Source organism: Manacus candei, unplaced genomic scaffold (assembly GCF_025592945.1).
Source record: "Manacus candei isolate 608988 ecotype Guabito, Panama unplaced genomic scaffold, ASM2559294v1 h1tg000046l, whole genome shotgun sequence".
NCBI classification, from domain to species: Eukaryota; Metazoa; Chordata; class Aves; order Passeriformes; family Pipridae; genus Manacus; species Manacus candei.
The window spans coordinates 8,606,476-8,628,006 of NW_026138094.1; the positions used below are offsets into that span (position 1 = coordinate 8,606,476).

A 21,531-nucleotide genomic window follows, 5' to 3' on the forward strand; every position below is an offset into this window, starting at 1 on the left:
ATCCAGTATTTGGCTTGTGACTCATTTGTGCAACACACAGAGTCATTCACCAGATCTAGATCTGAAATAAAGAATTTATTCAAGCAGTACAATTGATAGCTGTGAGAGATACATTCAAAGCAGCAGAGCTCATGAGGCTGGGTCTTGGTCACCAATACAGCATGGAGTGTAGGAGCTTTCTTCTACCTTGAGACTCAGTGACTTATTCAGCAGACAGAAACCTGGCAGCTGCTCCATCTTCTAGCACAGTGATGACCCAGATGAGATCTATATATCTGATATAGGCAGCTTCATGACTGAGGAATACTGTGCCAGAGTGTTTAGCATTTTTTGGCATGAGCGTGATCCCACTTAGCATTTTTATGAATGTTCCTGTTCCTGGATTCATGCTGTAACGTAAAAATCGAAAGAGCACTTCTACCTGTAAGCTTCTGCATTTGATGGGTACAAGAGAAAAACCTGAAATTAATGCAAACCCAGGCTACCATCTCCAAAACTGAAACCAATCCTAAATTGTGACTCACAGTCCCTCCCAAGGGGACCTGTGATGTTTTGCAGCCTGACTCACACCATGTGAGCACCTGAGGTTGGAGCTGGTGTTCTGGCCCTGCAGAGAGCACTCAGCACTCCCCATCCTGACCAAAACTGCTAAAGCAACACATTGAAGGTGTTTATGCAGCAGAGAGGAGGAAATCAAGATCTCACATTATTATGTTTTCATGTCATTGCTCATTGTTTATATATGTCCTCTTGCACGGCTGTCCTCTGCAACCTCTGATGTTGGATTACCTTTGGTGGTAGGCTCAGGTCTACCTGTGTTTCAACACTTGGCATTTTAAGACAACCAGATTTTGCAATTAACAAGTCAAAAGCAACAAATTAAATTCATACAGACATCCTAAGTAAACTGTTTGCCTGTTCACAGGTGACTATAAATACTTACACATGGTGCTGACTTAAAAGAGACAGTGGTTGCACAAACATGTAAGTGAAACAGATACCAAAATATTAGTCATGACCTTGTTAAAACAGTTGATATGGCAAACCTCAGTCGTGAAATAACCTATAAAATTATGTATTATGATTAGTGTCAGGAGCTAATCTCTCAGAAGACCAGACAATGTGATGCAAAGGAGCTTTTAAAAGAAACCCAACAAACTTGTTTTTCATTATCTTCTGCCATCTTATTATTTCACAAGTGAGAAATCCATTAGCAATTCTGCCAAGAACTAGATAGCCTGCTTAGTTATCTAACACTGAGACACTTGCATCCCATGGCTATCTTGATGTCCCTGGGAAAAAAAAACAAGAGGAAAAACAATGGAGTAATAAATTATTATAACTGTTTCATTAAAACTTAGGATGCTGTAATTTTCAAGTTTATTTGGTGTAATATTTAAATGAACCAAAAGGCAACATTGTACAGTAACATTATAAAATAAAATTATTACATAGTACATTAACCAAAGCCCCATTAAAAAAAAAAAATCCTAAAAAGTCATTTGGGGACATATCCTCCTCTTGCTCTTCTGCACACATGATTTATTAAGCTCATTTCAAGCAGGACTCTTTTTTTAGAAAAAGCAAATGGGATTTGCCCCCAAAATGGAGTATCTTTTCTTATAGTTCTTGCAGTTTCATTTTATCATGTGTAATATATCAAGTTTATAAGGCATAAATACGAAAAACAGTTCAATATGCTCATCATTATTTTAATTAAGTAATACAATCTAGGACACTTTTTTCAATCACACCAAGGATTACAATGTACCTATAGCTTTAATTTTTTTTATACAAAAGTCTATCATATAGTATACAGTGTATTCTAGTTGGTAACTGGTTCACAAGATTGATCACAATATTCTTGCAGGTTAATATGTCAGGATTTCACCCAGTTTGTACACTCTGTTCAGAACCACAGGGTCCCTCCTTCCCCAGCTGCTTTCCTCCAGTAGCAGCATCCCATCACTCCATCTCCATGCCTATTTTAAGAAGGGCTCTGTGCCAGATCAAACCCCACTGGGAATGGCTAGGGATGCACATCCCATGGTGCCAAGCAGCTGCCTGCAGAGGCAGCCAGGGAGTGGAGGAGAACAGCTCACAGAGGTATTTGCAGAGCAGGGAGGCAGGGAACTGGGATCCCCCAGCTTCCCTGAGGCTCCTGGCACCATGGAAATGTTCCCAGAGGCTGCAGGAGCCAAATCAAACCCCAAGTGGAAATCCATGACAAACTGTGGTCTGGTGTGTAAGGAAACCACTGCCCCAATGGAGGTGGGTGCCACTGGCTGCTTGTGCAAAGTAAGGATGGGCAAAAGCACCTCAGTAAATTAGGAGCAGCATGGATGCTTGGGATGCTGAGTGCTTGGGTTGGGCCAGCTTCATGTCACCCACGGCTCCATAACCTGTAAAACCCTTCCCAGGATTCTGGGTATTTCTTATGCAAACACTCATCTGGTGCCAGCTGGATGAGTTGCACAGACAAATTAAAAATCCCTGCATGGATAAAACCTGTGATCAGCAACATCTTCTGCATCTTTCTCATATCTCCCCTTTGATAGTCAGAGATTTTCTAAAATCAGATTGCTGAGATGCCCTAGAGAAAGCGCTGCTGATTTGGGGCTGGGGGCAGCAGGGTCAGACCACTCGTGCCTAGTGCAAGAGGGGTTGGTGAAGGCAGGGGATCTGCCCAGCGTCCATCCCTTCTCATCCTGCCACTCCCAGGGGCTTTCACCACTCATGTGGGCAGAAGGGGGTCTGCCATCCCCCCTGGGGCCACGCTGCTCCTTCCAACAGCACCCTGTGCTCCTGTCACTGGCCAAGGAGGGGTGTCAAAGGGCTTTATGACATTACCTGGAACCAGGAACAGTTTTTTTTTAATATATACAATCAACCTAAATTGTGCATAAGGTAAACTGCAGTGTCCCCCAGAGCATTTTCACATGTCTAATATTAGATATCTTGCTGGCAGCTCTGAATTGTCCCCAGGGGTTTCTCTACCTGTCTATATTTACTACATATGGATCCTGAGCTCCTGTACTCAGGTATTCTGAATCATACCATAACCAAAGGCAGCCTAAAATAGACAGTGTGAATTGCTCCCTCCCTGCTGTGACTCTATCCTGCAGCATCTGGGAGGAAAGAGAAATTATCTTGGTAATAAGAATGGGCCAAATCTACAGAATTTGGGTCAGGATTCAGGCCAGGCAGGCACAGATGTTGTCTGGGGGCTTACTCTTGTTCTCTGTTTGCTGATGGGACACCTGACCCTGTGCTTACACCTATTTTTCTGACAGATCAACAGTCCCAGGGATCACCTATCCCGAAATAAAACAGCACGCGAGCAGCACATAAACAGCTCTCCAGCTGCAGGAAAGAACTGACACACATCTAAAGTCACAACAAAGCCTTTGCCTCCCACACACCCTCTCCTCAATACTTTTTTTAAACCAGCCAGAAACAAACAGTGAGTGCAGCACATCCCAGAGAGCCAGAGAAAGGAGCATCCGAAGCTCTCCCAGCTGCTGTGTCATCGTGTAGGGAGGCTGCTTCTGAAGAAACCAAATTATCCTACATAAAAAAAGCATTCACTAAAAGAATTTCCTTTCCCTTAGAGGACCAGCAAGATCACATTATTTCCTGAAAATACTTTTTTTTTTTCCCCTCCCATCTATACTTGACAGAAGAGTAATACTGTCTGGGTATTTGCTTTCACTAACCATGACAGGCAATTTCTGTCCTAGCCTGAGAATTCCATCAAACCTGCTATTTGCATTTGGGATAAAGTATCAAATGGACATTTCCAATGGGATACAGACTTCTTGCTGTCCAGCAGAGTCAACCATTATTCTTAAATACATCAGCAAGAGGGAAGCAAAAGATCTCCCCGTGCCAAATGCATTGCATCAACAGCAAGTTTCTACTAATGCTGAAAAATTGTGCCCTTAATATAAGTGCTCAGTAACCACCAGCCCTGTTGCTTGAGGAGCACTCGGAACTGTATAGAAGGCTTGTGGGAAAAGAACCTCCATTAGTACCCATTATGCTGTGAATTATGTTATGGGCTTAAAATAGTAAAAAATAAAACAGTACTATTTAATCTACAGTCTAAAAAAAGGCACAAAGACTTTGAGAAAAAAATTATAACTGTTCAGATTACATCTCCAAGAACTTTAACAGAGTGTTGCTTTGATTTGCCAGCTTTGCTTGCTGGCAGGAGTGAAATTGAGACAATTTCACTGTCTGCAGAGGTAAAGAATACCCTTTTGGCAAGGCAAGCTTGCCAGCTCTATGCAAATGTTATTCAACAGAAGCAACTGAAACCTCTTGTGATTGCTTTAAAACATAATCTTTTTGGTCTGCAGCACATTGCACTTATCTAAGTACTCAGTGATGATAGAGTGGGTCTTAGGGCAAGACCAAATACAAAGAGCCCTTTTTAATCTGAACATAGGAATGAACTCTGTTCACAGCTACACAGTCTGCTTTCAATCAAATGACCATGAAATACATAAATACTATAAAATAAATACAATACATTCAGAGTTTTCTACATTGTAGAGAGCTTTAAGACTTTCCTAGCTCCCTGATGTAATGCATATAGAACATTCCCTTCTATACAGTGCTACCTCCATGTACCCACACCTCCATTAAATGCAACATAGCTCAGATAACCTTCCTCTTTCACCTGGATTCTCATCAGTCTCTGATTCTGTAAAACATAATATCATTTCTTTAGGAAAAAAAAATATTGCACTTTTAAAAATGCATAAAAATTGAACCAAGTTCCCATTAACTTCACCACACAGTCTGTTATTTAAAATAAGACTTTTCCAAAAATGTTTCTCTATCTGTTTTGTGGTTTGCCTTCATTTACAGCACTCTCCATCAGTATATCCTCAGAACATTGTTCCTTAGCAAATTCCTTACAGTTTTGCCATCAGCCAGTTGAAACACAGCGTGAGCTATCTGAGATACACGTGGCTGGGAGTCACGGGTCTGTCCACAGGTTCAGGATTTCATTGTGCAAATGGGAACTACAATGACCAGAATAACAGTACAAGCTGCTGCTGTGATCAGGGCAGCGATCTTGCAAACCTTTGCTCTTCTGAACTCGGCTTCTTTCCGTTTTAATAAGGAATCATAGCCAGGAGTATAAATGTCTTCCATCCAGTATTCTAAGTTGTTTGGGTTTAAAGATTCTTGAGTCTAAAAATCAAAAGGAAACAGTTGTTAATTGTCTGGGATCTGTCATTAATAAAATAAACAAAGCAGATGTTCCTGAAGGCCTCCCAACTGCATCTGGATCTGCTGCCAGGATAAAGTGGGTTATTGCCACTTCTCACATCCCTTCAACTCCTGGTCCCAATTCCACAAAGCTGACAAAAGTGGTAACAAAATACTGCAAAAAATAAACTCCTGCAACAGTAAGATTCTGCTGCAAAATCCCTCACATACCTCTGATTTGCCGGAAACTTCGTCATCTCGGATGGCATTTAAATAAAATCTCTTTAATCTGCTAGACAGCAGAGATGTCAGCAAGTACCAGCCTGTTACTGTTAATAATTTGTAAATTATTAAAGCTCAGCTGATGGGAAGGGCTCTTAACATATGCTCCTCATGCACTATGTTTTGTAAAGATAACCCTAATTTTGCTACCATGACTTGCTTGCAGGGTGTGACTGTCCAGCCCCATCCAGCACCCAGTCCTGCTGGAGGGGCAATTTGCAGAACCCCCTCTGGAATGGCAATGCCCGGGGATACCAGCCCTTCATTCCAGCCCTTCAACCACAGGCAGTGGGTGCTGAGCACCTCACAGAGTGGGATTCCAAGGGAGTTTCCACGAAGACTTTGCCCTCCCATTCCATGCAGCTGACAAAAAAAAAAAACAGAAAAAAAGTGAAGGGAATCTCAAATGGCCACAAAAATGAAAGGCAGCCTGCACTTATCAGTATCTCCATCTGAATGATTTATTTATTTATTTTAGTTTTTTATTCCTAAGTTTTTATGAGCTCTTCAAGCTTTGCATTTTCACCTTGCTTGTTTTTTCCCTTTAACCTTTGTGTTAGAGGAAAATGGGGGGAAAATTGGGGAAACTCAAACACTAGGTATTATATTGCACTTACCAGAAGAGAGAAATAAAGCAAAAAGAACATTCTGAAAAATGACAGCATTTCCTCAAAGCTGTCTCCTGTGTCTGGGGTTCCAAAAGGCTATTTCTTTTTTAAAAATGAAAAAGATTCCACATAAAAATGTTACAATGAGAATATCCTAACACACACCATTTCTGTGCATGTAACAGTCCTCATCCAAAGCTTTTTGGACCCTGCAAAGAAACTCCAGCTGACTTGAGAGGGATTTGAGTAAGCCTTTAATTGACTAATTCAGATTTTTGTGGCCATGAGCTACTGGCTGAAACTTTGCTTTGCCTGATAGCAGTGTTTGCTTTATGTACAGAACTACTACAAGAAGTGATTTTGTAGCTACCCCAGAAATAAACAACGAAAACTGAGCAATGGTTTTATTATCGTTTAATGGAGGCTGCTATGACAGTGTTAGTATGCTGAAACAGAGACCATCAGCCACATCAGGGATTGCACCATTTGGGGTCTGAATGACCTGTTCCAGTCTTCTGAAAAAAATCAGCAATCTCATCTCTGAAGGCATGAGAAAACAGCCTGACACTGTTTCATCCCAGTGGATCATCATACACAGAGCAAAGCAATGAATCTCACACAGAGCCCACACCTGGGACAAGCTTTGGCCTGACTAGTTTTGCAATTTCTTTTTTAGGAGAAAAACCCCGCAGACTGTCAAGCACCAGGAGAAATTTTAAGTAAACAAAGGTAGAAAAATCCCAAAAATAGCCATACTATGCTTCAAGGAAATTGCAGTTTTGGACCCCTCTGCCTTGGCATTGACCTTTTAACTGCTTCAGAAGGAAGGTGCATTATTAAAAAGGCCCATTACTGTTAATCAGCTTCCTTTCCCATTTCATTGCCAGACGTAGGAATGTTCATTAAGGCATAATGTATTTACTTTCAGTTCTAATAAACTTAATCACTGGGAAAAAAACCCACTCATCAGTCTGTGTCTATTTTTTAAGTTTGCCAGTAAGCTCTATTACAAAGTCTAGACATGGGCTTTGCGGGGTAGATGCAATTCTGACAGTCTCTTTGGAGGGAGAGAATCAAACCAGTAAAGTTCTATCACCTTTATCCTAAAGATAAATGATGGCAATAAGCAGCTTTCTCTGGTTTGCTCATAGTCACGCAGGGCTGCTCACACAGAACGAAACAGCCCTATGAGGAGCAGATGGAAAACACTTCTCCCAAGGGAGCTTTGCTCCCAGATATCACCTCCCTTACTGCCTCGTGCAGCAGGTAAGGGATGCTTTGTGACTGTCTGCTGCAGAGGAACTTCTGCCAGCCTACTCCTACTCTAGCAAGCAGTGTGCAATACCAGGGTTAGGAATTTAATAAGCCCTCTAAAGCTTTTAAGACCCAAAAAGCAGCAGGCAGCTGAGGCAAGATGCAGCCCGGTCCCTGTGATGCTTAGTTTCTCTCCGAGGGCACTTTAACCACAGCAAGGAGCAGGGGCTGGTGAGGACAGGGAAGTTTGCATGAGCTGAGCGAGAAGGCGAATTTTTTGGGCAGAAATTTCTGCACAAACACTCATAGGAGTGCACTACAGCACTGTGTGGGTAATGGTTTTAACTCCAAACCAGCCAACTAGAGGTCCTGAGGCATGGCATGGATCCTGTCTTTCTCACAGTATCATGATGCTTTCCTAGGGCTTAGTCTGATGGGTTTGGAGCTGGGTTAGGTACCTCAGCACTGAGCCATTGAGAGCTGGCATGGAGCAGCAAGTCTAAGGCTCTTGCATGCCACTTTCCCTGGCAGACAAGCTGTGGAGACAAGCAGGCTCCCTCCCTGAGGGTGGCTGCACCCCACAGACTGCTGGACACAGAACGACTGCAGGGCTGACACACCCTGAGCTGTAGGTCAGTGCACCCCAACTGCTGCCAAGCCTGTAGCTAACTGGGGCAGCCTGCTCTGCTCTGGGACATGCACACACGTGCAAGGAGACCAAAATGTCTCAGGTCAGCACCAGATTCCCCACTGGTTCTACATTCTACTGTCAAAATGATACACAGTGATCTGTGCATCAGAGTGGATTTCATTATGTGATGCATTTTGGGTTTCAAGACCAAATAATGCAACATTTATTTGGTCTTTACACATTTGGATGTCATTCCTCAGGCTTCCTCTTTAAACCTGTGCTCAAATACCTTCCTTCCTAGAAAAGGTCTTGTGTTTATTAGTCTAGACAGGGTATCCAATGTGGGTGCTCATTTTATATCAGGTTCATGATTTCAAATACAAAACAGTTTGGAAAAATTTGAATCCAAAATTTTAGTTTGTCTCCCAGTAAGTTGCTCTGCTGTGCTTGTTGCACGAGATTCTGCACACTTACAAGCTGAACCAAAACGCAAACAATGCTTTAGTTGACTGGTTGGTTTCCAACAGCCACTTCAAAGCTGCAATGGTGATGGGTTTCAAAACTAGTCATAGTACTGAACATCTTCTACAAGCATTTTATATCTCATATTCCTAGTAAAATGAAAAAAACTCTAACACCTCAATTTTCTGTGAATAATTCAGACAGAACAAAGAAGAAAAAGCAGTGATTCCAGTTTCTGCACCACTCTGCCTTGCTGCAGTTAGGGGCCAAATCACCTCTGCGGTCCTTTATACCCCAACTCTTCTTTAGACCTACTAAAACCACAGTGGCTTAGCAGACATCTCTCCACTGCAGACTTAGCTGGGAGCACCAACCTGTCAAGGATCACCATTCTGCAATGAAACATCCACATTCTTCATTGTCCCTGGTCAGGATGGATAGGGATCAGCACGATTAGAGGCTCAACACTGCATAGCTCCTTCCTGAGCTATCCAAATCCCTTCTTAGATGCATATTGTGGCAACATCCATTTGCAATCAAGCTATTCAAATCAAACAAATGGGACTCACTTGTAGATCCAACGCTGCAATCTTGCCTTTATCCCCCGAATTCCTCGTGTATTCCTCTATGGTCCATGACGGCTGGGCGCGTTTCACTTCAGCCAGCTCTGTCAGCCTCATGTCTGTGTACAGTGGGTTGCTTTTCATGTGTGACTTGAGTGATGCAGGGTAGGGATGAGGACTAAAGACTTGCTCAATCAAGAAAGCATCTTTTGGTTGTTTAGAGAGTCTATGTGGCTGTGGGATTTCATATTGCCTGTCTGCCTGCAATAGGGTTCAAAAGAATTTGAGAGAAAAAACAGGACTATGAGGGAGTTAAACACAAAGGACAGAGATATTCCTTTCAGAATCACCACATGATAAAAAATTTACCAGTAAGGACAAAGGTTTTGGATGGTCTTAATCCATTTGCCCACCTTCTTCTCACAACCAGACCAAGTGGTATTTTACAGACATCATTCCACATTCAGTATAATATGAACACAATGCTGATGTAGAAGAGCAAATTTAGGGTTTATACGGTTTACAAATCATAAAACTATTCTGAAAATGGCCCTGACATCCAGAGAAGCCAAGCTGATCTGCAAAGGCTGTGAGACACATGCAGGCTTCCAGGTTTCTGTTTCCAGATCAAATCTTAACATGAAGCAGTCTTGAGGGAGGGCCCCAGCTAGCACACCCTTGACACTGCACCATCCATGGTACCATCCAGTGTCAGCCACAGTCCACTGCAGGAGTGAGGAAGGGACTTTCAAAATCAAATGACATCCTGAGAAGAGCAATGTACAGAAAACCCAGGGTTTGGGCTTACTAAGGGTAACCTTCCCCTTCTTCAGTCTAGTAAGAGCCCATGGTTTATGGTTTCTTGTTCACCTCACTGCACTTATTTCCATCAAACCTCTTCCTCTCCCTTCTCAACCCTCAACCCTTCTCTGCCCTCATTTTCCATCATAAGGAGGTACAGTATGCCCATCGTGTGGGCCCAAATGACAAGGGTGCTGCAGGACCCCCAACCCTCCTCACTGTTCATGAAACAGGAACAAGCACAGGGGCAGTGGGCAATTGTGGGGAGGATGGGCAGAGTTTTTCTGACCAACAAGACCAAAACCATGGCTATGCTGCAGTTCCACAAGGGAAGGCTTAAGATTCATTTAAATGACCGTCAAAGTCAGACAGAGAGAACATAACCACAATGAGCATCTCACAGCACACATATGAGCATTCTTTTCTTGAGGGATTTGAATTCACGAATCCATTTTGTTGGTTTTTAAATATGTACATACTACTCTGACAAAAGCCGTCACAATTCAATTTCAAAATATCCCTTCTAAAACAACCACTAGAGAACATCAATTTTCCCCACACCCTTTTCACCAAGATAATTATCAGGCCTCTTATATTGCCACTGATGATGAAGAATACCATCATCCTCCACATGTGACCCACATTACCCCCTTCCCTTTCCAAAAAAACAAAGCTTTTAAGGAGCAACTTGATCATTTTGCAGCTGCCAACAAGTACATATAGGTGTAAAATCACTCAATTATGGTAACAATAAAGACAGACATAACATGGCAGGGCAAAGTATTGTCACACCCCAAGGCATGGGATGACTATGGAACACATTCATAACTAGATTTTTTTTAAGTGCTTATTATGTGAGTTAAAGTTGAAATTACCTCTTTAGGTTTCCTGTGCCAATCCTTATTTTCTCCTCCATCTCTCTCTTTCATTTCCTCCTCTGTAATGCCAACTTTGTTGGTGTAAGTAATAGCTCTCCAGTCTCGGGGAGAGTTTGAAATACTTGCTATTTTGGATTCGGTTGCACTGTTTTCTTCTGTTAAGGATCTCGATGACCTCCTAGTAAACAAACTTTTTTTTAAGGCTTTTACTCGAAGACTCTCACTATTACTTCCACTGGCGTCTGAACAGCACCATTCTGGATTGTTCTCCAGTTTGCCTCCATGAGGAGTATTGTGGCACTGAAATATCTGCGGGGAGTTACTCTCATCTGACGCGGCATCACTTGTCAGAGAATTGAGATCTATTTGTACACTGACCTTCTCTGGCTGCTGGATTTTTTGATCCAGCTTGCTTAATTTTCCCAGGACTTGAGAGATTTCTTCTCGGACACCTGAGAGAGATTCCAGTTTCTTCTCTATTTCGCCAATCCTCAAGACCAATTTGCAGACACTCGTTTTCAGTTCATCATCTGTGTTACTGATGTCTGCCCGGACCACTTTATCCAATTTGTTACAGGCACTCCCATTGGAGATCTTAGTCAAATTGTGCTCAGGTGAGCTCTCACAGTCTGATTTATGCACCTGAGACAAGGAACCAGTGCTGTTGTAGCATGAAGACTGCATCACTCCTGTGGAGCCGCTGATGCTCATGTCATCCAAAAACCGGAAAATGTCACTGATGTCATCACTCACAATTTCAGAGTCATCATCCGACTGCTTAAGAGAGTGCCGTTCACTGTACTTGGCTTGGCCAGCTGCACACAAATCCTTGCATTTCTTGTGGTCCAGAACTTGTTGCTCCGTTTGTGTCCCAACACTCATGGTCCTGTCAATGCTTAAGATCTGGACAGAAGTACAATTAATGCTTTTATCCTTAAACTTTTTGACTGGCTCATGTTTCTCCACATCTAGAATGGAAGGAATCTCCTTGGGTTTATGCCCATTGGGTTTCACAGCGTAGTTTGCCTGCATAATTGGTTGCTGATCCTTCGCATTTAGGTAGGACTGATGTCTGTCAACTGAAGGAAAGTTTGGAGATGGGTTGCTGGAAGCCTGGTATCGTGGTTTCTCTTCAGACTGTTTCCTATTAAAAAATGATCGTTCAAAGTCAGGGACCTCCTCAGTATTTAAACTCCAGCTTTTAGCTGGCCAGGCAGTCTGCTTGGTTGGCTTTCCAGTCCACTTTTTGGTGTCCTGGGGTCCAAGAACAGTAGTTGGGCCAAAATATGTTGAAGCTTGAAGATCATCTAAACTTTCATGCTTCACTCGCCTTTTGTCTGGCATAGGAGAATAAACTGGATTCAGGTACTGGCTGCTGTATGGCATTTCAAAGCTGTGGTTAAAGAAAGTCTGCTTAGAGCTTTCTTTCCTGTTTTGAGGCTCTCTGTGTCCATCTTCTGGCGTTTTGTTGGATGGTATTAAGTTGGGAGATATTGTAATCAGATTATGAAAATCTTCTTTGAATATATTTCTTTTCTGGACACACGACTGCATCATGAAAGGCTCATCATTTGAAATGAAAGTTTCCTTTATGCTTGCACTTATAGGCAAGGAATCCTGGTCTGAAATAGATTCATTTTCAATGTTCATGGGGAAATATGTACTCTGCATCTCACACGGTGGGGAAGTGGCGATGGAGTAGGACGCCAGTGCCTGCAGCCTGTCCAGAGAGGCAGCCCGGCCCTTCATGTCCTTACTAACGCCAAGCAAAAAGTTGGGTTCTGATGAGGGGACAAACTGCTGGCAGTCTTTGCAGTCCATCTTTCTGCATTTTGAAGACCTTCTGACTGGAAAGCCCCGGCTGAACTCCTGGTCGTTCAGCTCGCAGTTGGGCATGCAGTCAGGCACACAGTCTGCCATATTGCAGATTTCTGTGTCAGACCTACAGGACTCAAAGGACTCTTTCTTCTTCACTTTATGCCTTGCAACTGGAAGCTTCTCCTTGGCCACTCCCCCGTTCATTTGTATGAGGTTGAATATTGTTACTATATCTGCTGCAACCATGATTTTCTTTGATTGCTGATTGTTTACAGTGCATCTCATTTTGTCTTTGAACAAAGTCGCTGGGAAATTAGGATCCAGGCAAGCAGTGTAAAACAGCACGCTTCTGAGCTTGGCCAACTGGGATAAATCAAACCTTGCACACAGGGACTTGCAGAGATCCTGGTAAGAAACAGTATTCTGCTTTGTGTCCAGCTCCTCCAGTATCTTCACCAGGAAGAGTGAGGATTCCTGGTTGGACTCCATGGCTTACGCGTATTTTGTTGTTTAGCCTGGAAACTGCGTTCCACTTCTACAGCAACACAAAAAAGATTGTAAGTCACTCACAGATAATACCCAGGACCTTGTAACTCAGCCCCAGATGGGGCCTGGCTCCCTAGCCATGCAGTCCAGGGCTTGCTTTTATAACCCATCCTCTTGTTCCGAACTCCAGGCTGTAATCCTTGGATCGATGAAATCAATACTCAAATGGAGTCAGGGTTTTATCCAAGGAGGCTCATTTATGTCCATATTTACTAAAGCAACTAAGTGAATAAACAGCAGAAGTTTTGGAGGGGCTGAACTAAGAGCAGATAGACAATCCCAATCTGCTTGCTATGGGGCTTTCACAGAATTTCTTACCAACATGTGAGAGGTTCAAAGCACAGACATCAAATTGCTTGGCAATAGTTCTAGCCCTGGCCTAACCAGAGGTGATCTACTGCACCATGACAACCCCAGCTGTTTTCATATCTGAATGCAAATGGCTCTTGGGAAGACTTTCTGACAATAAACTTCTGACATGTTTAGAAGTTATCTGAGCATGTAATTACCATCTTGATTATTTTAAATCATTATTTTCTCCTCTACTATGAATTATCTCCTTCGGATACCTTGACGTTTTTTCCCAGAAATACTTTTTCCAAAGTTATGATTCAGGAATGGAAAAGTTGCCAGGTCCCACAGGAAAAGTCTGTGTGAGCCCCAACTTCAGCTCTAAAGTGCAAAATTTAGCAAGGAACAGAAAGAGTTAAACAAAAAAAAAAAATCCCACTGAACCTTGAAACCAATCCAGCAGATGCTAGAGGGCTGGCTGCCAATCTGGGTGGATTTGAAGACTGAGAAATAGCAAGAACAGAGAACATCCTCTTCAGCAATGTGCTCCCAGAGAAACCTGAGGGTGCATCTCCGTTCACCATCCCAAAATGACAGGGCAGAGGTGGAGAGCAAAAGCTGCACATTTATGTGGATAATAGGAATAGCTTGGACAAGCACAGCTAACACCAGCAAACATCTTGGGAAGGATATAAACCTCTGCACTTTCAGAGTTGAAACCAACCTATAGCTATTATGGATTAGGAAAGGATGGTGGTAATTTTTCATCTGTCTATTGTGAATATCCTTGTCGGTGTCTCTGCGGTTGGGTGCTAGAAAAGACAGAGCATGGGATGATGCAGTCTGCCAATTAATATGTTTGGTCACTCAGTCTGTTATTCTTACTGATAGGAATGACAAAAATATTTTCCCTTCCCCAAAAGGTATGGTATATTCTCCCATTTACTCCCACCCTTAGATGACACCTGGAATTAGCCTCTCCATCTCCATCAAGTGCAGAATATCCACCCAAATGGCAAAGCACAGAAGTCAACCTTTCAAGGTTTATTATTACTCATTTAAAAAGTCACCTCCCAGCCAAAAACCTCAGGACTCCTGAGCACCGCTCCAGGAATACAGGGGTCCTTTTTCTGTTTTGTCTCTTGTAGCCTTTCATCTTGCCCTGACATTACATACTGGCAATCACTATCAGTGTCAGAAGCCAGAGTACTTCAGCTTTCACAGCAAACACCACAGTAGCATCTTCCAGAGAGACCACCCAGTTGCCCATAAGAGCATGAAACAAGTCTCCATACAGACTTGGATGTTTATTTAAGAGGCATCTTTCTACAGCGTGTGATCAGAAGCTGAGCAGCAGCAACCTAAATGTGTTTCTGTGATTGTAAACATGACTCTTGGAAATCAATGGCTACAGGGATTTTCCAACACCTCTGCTGCATGCATCTTTGCTTTTAAAGCTCCTGTATTATGCATAGCAGCACAACTCTTCTGCCAGCTGACAAAAGACAAAAAAACGTTTTACTGTTCTGTGCTCAGCTCCAAAAAGTAATGCTAAAGGCTGAAGGAGGGTGGTTGTATCCCTTTTCTCTCTATGAGCAGTATGTGCTCCAAGGCACAGCCTTTCCCACAGCCTGCCTTTGTATTTCTCTGATGTGTCACCATTAGACAATGATGCTTCCAAGGTCCAAATCATGCTACGTGCCACTAAGGCCACCAATCCCTCACAGAGTAAACTTCACATATGGGACTCAGAGACATTCCCAGCTGCCAGGGGACTGGCATCACAAGTCAATTTTCTGCATGTTATAAATCTGCCACCTAGGACAAGAGTGAAAATATGTCTTTTTGTCATCTCCAGGCTGAATACCAGCAAAAGCAACTATCTCCTCCCGTTTGTAACTTCACAGCTTCTTGCAAAAACCCTCACCTGGATGTGAGGCATTTTCAGAGCCTGATGCACACTCTAGCTCCCTGCACTGGCCTGTCAGTGCCCTGCCTTCTCCTCCTTCACACTCCTGCAAAAACACACAAGTAGCCAATTTGTGATAATGTATTTTTGTAAACTGTCAAACCATTTTGTTCCCCACCCTTCTGTGTCTACTCTCTCATCCCAGTGAGGATATTCTGGGTACAGTTTCTTGAATTTTTTTGTTTTGTACCAAGGCATTCTTAGTATCAGAGGTTTTAACTTCAATTCAGGTTTCTAAACTCTATGCATCTGGTAAAACTTAGGTGCAGCCTGATTTTCAAAGCTGCTGAGTGCTGACATATTCATTAAGTTGAGCGGAAGCCCTTCTGCATACCCCCAGCCTCACACTGTTTTTATTTAGCACCAACAAGGAGCCTTTGATTGAGGACCCCAGCCCACACCCAAGCAGATGTGAAGCACAGATCCCAAGCAGAAGAGCTCTACTAGACCTGGCTTAGCTCAGTTCAGATCCTGTGCTCCCAGACTGAAGCCTGGGAGGTGGCAGTCAGCTATAAAGAAGTGAGAATACAGGGAGGTGACACAGGCTTTGAGACAGGGGGTGACCAGGAGAGAGCTGAACATTCTGAGGTGGGAATTCGGCCAGTTCGTTCAACTGCGCCTCAGCTACAGGAGGTGGGAAATGAAAAGGCAGGTTGCAAAATCAGATGTAGGCCTTGAGGAAAAGAAAGCTAGCTAGGAGTTGGAATAATTTCCTCTTTAACCCTTGGCTTTTCACAAACAGCTTTCTGGTGTGAGAGATCTTTAGGTGTGAAAGGTACCTCTGGGCTTCAGCCTGTGCATGGAAATGGGTGCTCCCTTGTGCCAGAGCATCAGAAACATTGCTAGTGGAGCATCATCAACAGATTCAGGCTGTGAAGAATAGGATGTACCACTCCATAAGGATAATATATAAGGGCCTTGAAATCTTGTTTCCTGGGCCAGGGACATAAAAACCTCGTGCCAAAATTTTTTGTGGCACATTAAGCTCCTCTGTCTCTTGTCAAGTCTCCTAACAGCCTGCGACAGAGACAGGTGCCTCTTGGCAAGTCACCCCAGGAGCTGCCACATCCCAGGTGCCAAGCACTTGGCCATGCACCGTCTCAGCTGTTATGTCCACATTCATTCATTATCTCTCAAAGCAGGACCAGAATAGACCTGGACATAGCACATAAATGCAGAGCTCTGAAATAAGCACAGAAAGATCTTTTAAGGAGGGTACAGGGTCACGAATCAGTCAAAAGCAGCTAGGTGAATGAAAGCACCCTCAGCAAGAGCAGCAGCACAGGGTCTCCTCAGATGGCCTCAATTCCACTGAGGTCCTTGTGCCTTACTCTCACTACCAGCAGCTACACACAGCCTCCAACATCCCCCCTCAAACTGACTTTGGTCTCCAGAGACACGGAGCTAACCAGACACAGGGACAGGATCTAGCTTATTTATCTTCAGCAAGACCATCTCTGACCAAAGGAGCCACTTAATATTTCATCCTTAATGGTTTTGTTATATTAACACTGGGAGGGTTACTTTGACTCAGCTTCTCAATATTCGACATTCGCTGCTCTAATAGCACAATTATATCCCAGCATGGACTTGTACAGCATCATATTGCATGGCCAGTCGATGGGGTCTGACTCTCCTTGCACACAGATGAGCTCCAGACTTACCACAAATCAATGTCTTTTTGCCCTGCACCAAGAGCAATGAACTGAGCTCTCATCTTACCATTAACCCACTATCTTCAGCCTCTGGAGAAGTCCAAGAATATTACGATTGCAACCTCCATCCCCAGTGGAGCTTTCTGCTGCACAAAGGGAATATACTGTTCTATTTTCTGGTGTCTTTAGGAATCAAGCCTCTGTAAAACCTCTCCCCTGTGGTTCTCCAGACCAGGGGAACCTGCAGACTCTTTCATGCAGCTTGCTTCCCTGTAGAAAAGCCAGAATGCACTTTTTCTTCTCACCACATCCCAAATCAGTACTGGGGGGGGTGGTCCCCTCACCTCCTGACTACCCTATGAATTCACCACCCACAGGAATTCATGAAATTGGTACTGCTCCCCAGTTGCCCTGGCTGCTTTCCCCATGACACCTTCAGCCCAAATCCTGCCCCATCAAATGGGCTAAGGGCAGTGCACAGTGGGGCAGACAAACCCCAAGCACAGGATTCAAGATAAAGTCCCACCACTCGACTTCCCTGAGCAGCTGCAAGGTGCCAAGGTGCCTTGCACGAGTCTGAATCACGGCCACTGGCAGACAGACCACATTATCTTCCTCTCTTATTTCCTCCTTCATTTCCTTCCCTGTTCTTTGTGCCTCTGACATTTGCTCTCCCCATTTCCCAATATCCACAGCAGGTGCAGCTAATACACAGATGTGACTGCTGGAGTCATCATTTCCCCTCTCCCTTTGATTTGCTAGCCGAGAGGGAAGCAGCATCCTTGTTTTGCTTCCCCCCACGGTGACTAACGGGCCACCCCAGAATGCCATTACGGTGATGGCAGACAGAGCGAGTGATCCTCGCATAAATTCCCTCAGAAAGAGCCAGCTACTTCAGCACAGGAGAACATTAATACAGAGCCTGTGATATGCTGTTTTACTATTAACTTGAGCTCATAAATCATTCAGACTGTCTTCCCAACACCAGATACTATAAAACAAGGCAGGCAACGCTCGCCTCGCATGAAACATATAACCCATTGAGATGGAATTCAGTTTTTGTTTTTTCCCATATTCGCGAATCCATTTCTCCGTCAAAACATTAAGAAATTTCTGATGAAGGAACCTCGAGCCCCATCTGGCTTCCATCGTGCACACACACGGGAGCCAGCACTCAGGGAAACAATGCCCGTCTCCGCACACCTTATTCCTCCTCCTCCCCCCTCCAGCCTTCTACCGCTCATTAAAAAGAAAACTAAAAAGCGCACTTCAGAGCCCTGGCCGCGCGATGGCAATTGTTTCTCTCCACCTTTCATTGCAAAGTCCTCCCGAGGAGCCTGACACAGGTTGGCTCCTCCGGACCGCTCCGTGCAGGAGCAGGGTGGGCTCCGGTCCCTGGGGCAGGTAGGAGTTGGTTCTGGCTCCCTGCCTTGCTGATGTGGGTTTTATTCACTCCTTCAGAACCGAAGGGAACGAACGCCTGCAGCCTGGGAGCTCAATGGTGCTGGTGCACCCGCTCTCGCCAGTGGCTCGCTGCTGTTCTACACAGGAACGACGCTCGCTTTGCACACTCCCGAGCATCCCACCGCCAACCTCACCCGCGGTTCACCGGGGAGTCGCTGGGACTAGCGCTGGAAGAAGTTGCTATTTTCTGGCTCTTATCTTGTGTGAATGAGCCCTAGAAAACCGCGCTTTACAAACCCAGCTCCTTAACAGAGAGGCAGGCTCTGCTGTTAAAGGACTCTGCACAACACTTCAGCCAACCCAGCCGCCCAGAATTCAGCAGTTTTTAAAAGATCTGAGTGCATAAATTAACTTGTGGGTAAAGGCACCAAACCGTCACAGACGTATGAGGGCTCAAGTCAAACCAGGTTTGTCATTGATTTTTCTTGCACAGTAACATTAAGCTGATTATTAGCATGGTTCAGTTATGCAATCCAGGTTAAGGTATTTCTATGATCTGGAAAAGTGCAAACAATCATTCTAAAACTGTGCAATAAATTACTTGAATTATTACTGCATCATACACTCTTGGTTATTCTTTGCCAACTCTTGGCCCATACAGACACACAAATACTGTCCTCCCAATACATTATTAGACCACATCCAAGTCACATTTTTCCCGGAAATTTCTGCATAAGGAGACACCATTGCAAACACTGACAGACACAAAAAGCTCTAATTGAATTAAATATGAGCAATTTACCCCATTTGTGGGCAACCTGGATTTTTGCATAGCAAACCTATAACAACCTCACTGTCACTCTGGACCTGACTGCTCCCTAGCCCTGGTGGTTCCAGCTCCCCATCTCTGGCGCTCCCCATTCCTCCAGGCTTCCTGCTTGGGGCTTGGGGGCCCCGGGGCCCAGCCCGGTGGTCACCCACTTGCTCCCCTCCAGCTGCCCTCGGGCAGGTCCAGTTGTGTTGGACTGAAGGGGAGCTGCCAAAGTCACAGATAAGAGTTTTAAGATTTTGGAGTCCCCCCTTTCCCGGGGAGCCTGACAAAGAGGTGGGACCTGGGGCACCGGTGGGGACCACAGGGGCTGCGGGAGGTCTCTTGTCTGCACTTACCCCTCGTTCTCCCAGCCCGGCAGGGGGGAGCCGGTGCTGAACCCGCTTCCCAGCACCCCTGGTGCCCAGAGCATCCCTGGCGCTGGGGAGCGGGGGGCGCTTGTCCTCGCCACCCCTTTCTGCCAGCCCACCCCTCCCTCACCTGGGGCTCACCTGGGGGCTCCGCCTGCTTCTGGCCGGGGCAGCGCGGCCGTCACGGTTGGCTCTGCCGCTGCAGCAGCCGCTTCCCGGCCAGGAGGAGGAGGAGGAAGAGCCCGAGCCTGAAGCCCCGGCAGGATGCCATAGCGCCGGGCTGCGCTGACAAAGGCGGCAGCAGGTTGGCATGGGAGGAGGGACCGAGGGGAGGGAGGGGAGGAGAGAGCGAAGAGAAGGAGGGGAGACGGGAGAGACGGAGGGAGGGAGGGGGCTGCACTGGCCGATCCTCCCCGCACCGCCCCCCGCGCCCGCAGCCGCGGCGGGGCTGCCCCGACCAGCCCCGGGCGCTGCGGCAGCGCCGGTCCCGGGCCCGCAGGGACGGGGCGCGGCGGGGTCGGGAGGGGCGTTGCCCCCGCTGTCTTAAACAGTTATCATTATTATTGCGATTATTAGTGTGAGTTCCGGCGCTCCGCGGGGCGGGGGGCAGCGCCCGGCTCCCCCTTCACTGCCATTTCCCTGCACCCCGGTCCGGGAAGAGGGGACAGCGCCCGCAGGCTGGTGCAAGGGCGTGCAGGGAAGGGGATGTCCAGTGGCAAAGGAGCCTCTTCCCAGCAGGGGACATCGAGAGCATCAGTCTGATCAGGAGCAGCTGATGGAGCTGGGGGTATTCAGCCCGGAGAAAAGGAGGGACAAGGGGACCTTATCGCTCTTTACAACTACCTGAAAGGAGGTTGCAGCCAGGTGGGGGGTCGGTCTCTTCTCCCAGGTATCAAGTGACAGGACAAGAGGAAACGGCCTCAAGTTGCACCGGAGAAGTTTAGATTAAATACTGGGAAAAATTTCTTCACTGAAAGGTGAAGGAAGTTTAGTCTGGATATTAGGAAAAATTTCTTCACTGAAAGGTGAAGGCTGGAACAGGCTGCCCAGGGAAGTGGTAGAGTCACCGTCCCTGGAGGTACTTCATGTGGTACTTAGGGACATAGTTTAGTAGTGGACTTGGCAATGCTGGATTAACAGTTGGACTTGATGATCTTAGAGGTCTTTTCCAACCTAAACAGTTCTATGATGGAACCCCAGTGCCTGCCCTTGCACGCCCACCACCCTCAGGGCGCAAAGGCCACCAACGCACAGTCCATGTGCTGCACAGCTGCCCGTGGTATCTGGACTCCCCTCAGGCAGGTGGGGGTGGTCCTCACAGGAATGGGGTCTGCTGGTGTAGGATGACAGCACAAGGGGCTGCGTGGGCTGCAAACGTGGGAGTCCCCCCCTCAGGTGTGCTGTGATGCACGTGCAGCACCAAGACACACACGCTCCCAGCCTGGGCAGGCAAGAGCCTACCTTACATCAGAGCACTGCTCCTTCCCTTGCTGCTGCCCTGCTTGTCATGCATTCCAGAAATACTGCAGAGAGTTTTTAATAGAGGTGTTGCTGGGTGAATAAAGCAGCAAGATATCAAAGGCTTGACTTTTCCTCTCATGGGGAGTGGACTATCAGCTTTTCTTTCTTAGATGAACTAATTCGAAGGGCTGTATTCCCAAACACACCACAGCCATCAGACCACTATGGACAAACTGGCATAAAACTACGTGTGTTACTTACCCTGACAACCTTGAGAACAGACCTCCCTCCTTTCCTGGAAGAAACAAGGGGTCAGGAGGGTGTTTTTGTCTGAAACCAACTGATGTGCAAGTTCTTCCAGTGACTTTGAAGAATATTGTGTGTTATTCAGCATATATATAGCATCTCTAAAGACACTTCGTGCATATAGCAACTAGGACAGAAAAAGAAGATAAACATACATCTTTGCAAATGAAAGAAAAACACATTTACACTGCTTTTATGCT

At 45.4% G+C, this 21,531-nt stretch overlaps 1 protein-coding gene across 1 annotated transcript; it reads right to left on the minus strand.

Moving 5' to 3' along the window:
- Positions 1–1,333: 1,333 nt before the first annotated feature.
- On the minus strand, positions 1,334–19,866 carry MINAR1 (membrane integral NOTCH2 associated receptor 1). The gene is made up of 4 exons (XM_051796948.1): positions 19,706–19,866; positions 10,700–13,055; positions 9,030–9,284; positions 1,334–5,205 (listed from the first exon to the last, which is right to left on the minus strand). The coding sequence occupies exons 2-4, from the start codon at positions 13,007–13,009 to the stop codon at positions 5,008–5,010; spliced, it is 2,763 nt and encodes a 920-aa protein (XP_051652908.1). The 5' UTR covers positions 13,010–13,055; positions 19,706–19,866; the 3' UTR covers positions 1,334–5,007.
- Positions 19,867–21,531: the final 1,665 nt, after the last annotated feature.